Source organism: Bison bison, unplaced genomic scaffold (assembly GCF_000754665.1).
Source record: "Bison bison bison isolate TAMUID 2011002044 unplaced genomic scaffold, Bison_UMD1.0 scf7180017864331, whole genome shotgun sequence".
Taxonomy (NCBI): Eukaryota; Metazoa; Chordata; class Mammalia; order Artiodactyla; family Bovidae; genus Bison; species Bison bison.
The window spans coordinates 954,889-957,482 of record NW_011494903.1 but is presented as its reverse complement, the minus strand read 5'-3'; the positions used below and the strand labels follow the sequence as shown (position 1 = coordinate 957,482).

At 33.4% G+C, this 2,594-nt stretch overlaps 1 protein-coding gene across 2 annotated transcripts in view; it reads left to right on the top strand.

Annotated features, from left to right (window-relative positions):
• The window catches only part of FBXO4 (F-box protein 4), a 13,597-nt gene extending 11,255 nt beyond the window's left edge, over positions 1 to 2,342 (top strand). For both annotated transcript variants that reach the window (XM_010853712.1, XM_010853711.1), the window contains exons 6-7: positions 1,387 to 1,562; positions 1,975 to 2,342. In XM_010853712.1, coding sequence (XP_010852014.1) covers positions 1,387 to 1,562; positions 1,975 to 2,064 — 266 coding nt within the window. In that variant the 3' untranslated portion in view covers positions 2,065 to 2,342. The remainder of the gene's footprint in view (positions 1 to 1,386; positions 1,563 to 1,974) is intronic.
• Positions 2,343 to 2,594: the final 252 nt, after the last annotated feature.

The window sequence follows — 2,594 nt, the reverse complement described above, 5'->3', positions numbered from 1 at the left end:
AGCTATACATAAAATGTTTTTTTCTAAGTTTAATTTCTTTATCATTATTTAAAGGAAAACATGATATTTTTTAAAATAAAATATATTGTAACAATATTACACAGCATGGAAAGACAGAAGTGGAAATGTTGTAAGGTACTATATGTGAAGTTATATAATACTTTTTAAAGGTAGACTGTTGTAAGTTTAAAATATACTTTGTAAATCTTTGAGCAACCAACCACCAAAAAAGTATAACAGAGATATAATTAAATAAGCCAGTAGTGAAGATAAAATGTAATCATTAAAGAAGTCAGTTCAAAAGAGCACAGGAAAAGAGGGCAAAAGGAACAAAGAATAGATGGGACAAGTCAAAATTCAATAAATATGTGATAGACTTAAATGTACTGTGTTGATAATTACATTCAATGTTTGTTTTCTATTAATATATAACAAATTACTGCCAACCTAGTGGCTTAAAAATGCATCTATTTATTAGCTCAGAGTTCTTTATGTCAGCAGTCTGAGTACAGTATGGCTGGGTTGTCAGCCAAGTGACTCACAGGCTGAAATTAGGGTGAGAGATGGGTTACGTCCCTTTCTGGAGGTTCTGGGGGAAAATCTGCTACCTAGCTCACTCAGATTATTGACTGAATTCAGCTTACTTTTGTAGATCTGAGGTCCCTGTTTCCTTTCTGGCTGTCAGCTAGGGGCTGCTCTCAGCTTCACAAGCCATCTTCATTTCTTGCCATGTGACCCCTCTGTCTTCAAATCCAGCAATGGAGGATCTCTCTGACTAGGAAGAATCTAATCTGTTTTAAGGGCTTACCTGACTAGACTAGGCTCACTGATTATAGTCTCCCTTTCTTGAAGTCAGCTGTGTCTTGTAATATAGCCTAACCATGTTGGTGATATCCCATGTGTTCACAGATTCTTCCCACACTCAGAGGAGGGAATAGAAAAGAATTTGAGTTATTAGGGTTATTTTAGAATTCTGCCCGCCACCAAATGTCAATGACTTACACTCCACTGAAAGGCAGAGATTTTCGATTTCAATAAAAAAGCTAGACTCAATCATATGTTTAAATTTTAGAAACTCTGGCCTTTGAAAGAAAGGGTAGTGACGGCTACAGAATTTGTGAGAAGAAAATACTTTTATCAGAGTAGTTTTGCTTTTAAACCATAGAAACATGTAAGTGGTACTGTTTTGTTCTCTCTGATTTCATCTAAATCCTGATCCTTGCAAGGCTGATTAATGTAGTTTTATGAAAGATCAGTAAATGAACACAGCAATAGAGGGATAGATGCAGTTTGTTATGTTTGGATCCTGGTAATTTTTATAGTTTTCAATTTTGTATTATTATTTTTTAAATAATGAAAATTAAGAACTTTAACTACATTCCTTAGGACATGAATGGCAAGATGAATTTTCTCGTATTATGGCAATGACTGATCCAGCTTTTGGATCTTCCGGGAGACCAATGCTGGTTTTATCTTGTATTTCTCAAGCTAACGTAAAAAGAATGCCCTGTTTTTATTTGGCCCATGAGCTGCGCCTGAATCATCTAAACCACCCATGGATGGTAAGGTTCTATTTTCTCTAGTGAGAAAAATCTCATTTTATTTTTCACTCTGATTTCTAATTTATTTTATTTTTCTTTATTCTTTACTATTCATTCTTTTTGAAAGAATAGCATTCTAAAAGTCAGTTTTAATAGCTTAATCAGTGGGAGATATTTGATATCAAAGCTGAGTTCCAAAATAAGTAATAAACCTCATATTGATAGTAATTATAAGACAGAAGAGAAGATGGTATTTTTAATCTAAACTCTCTAGAAGACAAAACTTGGTTATTTACCCACAGTTTACTGGGATTTTTTTAGTCCTATTCATTTTTGAGTGTCCAGAAAAATGTCCCACATAATTATAAGTGTCTGTGCTTAGTTTCTTAGTAAGTTTCTTAGTAACAAATGGTCTTTTTTTATTTGCTTATAGGTCCAGGACACTGAGGCTGAAACTTTAACTGGTTTTTTGAATGGTATTCAGTGGATTCTTGAAGAAGTAGAATCTAAGCATGCAAGATGATCCTCCTCGTCAACCTTGGCAACTGAAAGCATTTGAAACTTGTTACTAAGGTCATGATGTGGATATTTGCTCAAGTCAGCTCATTCTGCCCTGCCTTTTTGCAGGTAGGCTTTATGTTGGACAGCTGTCACCACTCTAATTTTTACATAACTTTTACTTTTTACCTTAGATCAATTACAAGAAAAAAGTTTCAGTGGTAGCATTTGGCCCCAAAATGAACCTTTTAAGATTTTTTAATAACTTTCATATATATATATTTTAATATTAAATTCTGAAAAGAAAAAAAAAACAAGTTTGTGCCTCTCTCATTCTTCGTGATTTCTCTTCTGTTCAGTTCAAAGATTGCCGTCATGGGGAATAGCAACTTTGCTAAGCTTTAAATAGATTCTTTTCAAGGGTCCTTAACTGGTTATCAGAAAATAAGTTTTATCTATTTTTAATAAATATCCTGCTTAAAGATTTGAATATTCACTGAAATTTCATTTACTGGTATGGCCATACAACTTCTTTTTCTTTTCTGAAATAGTCGG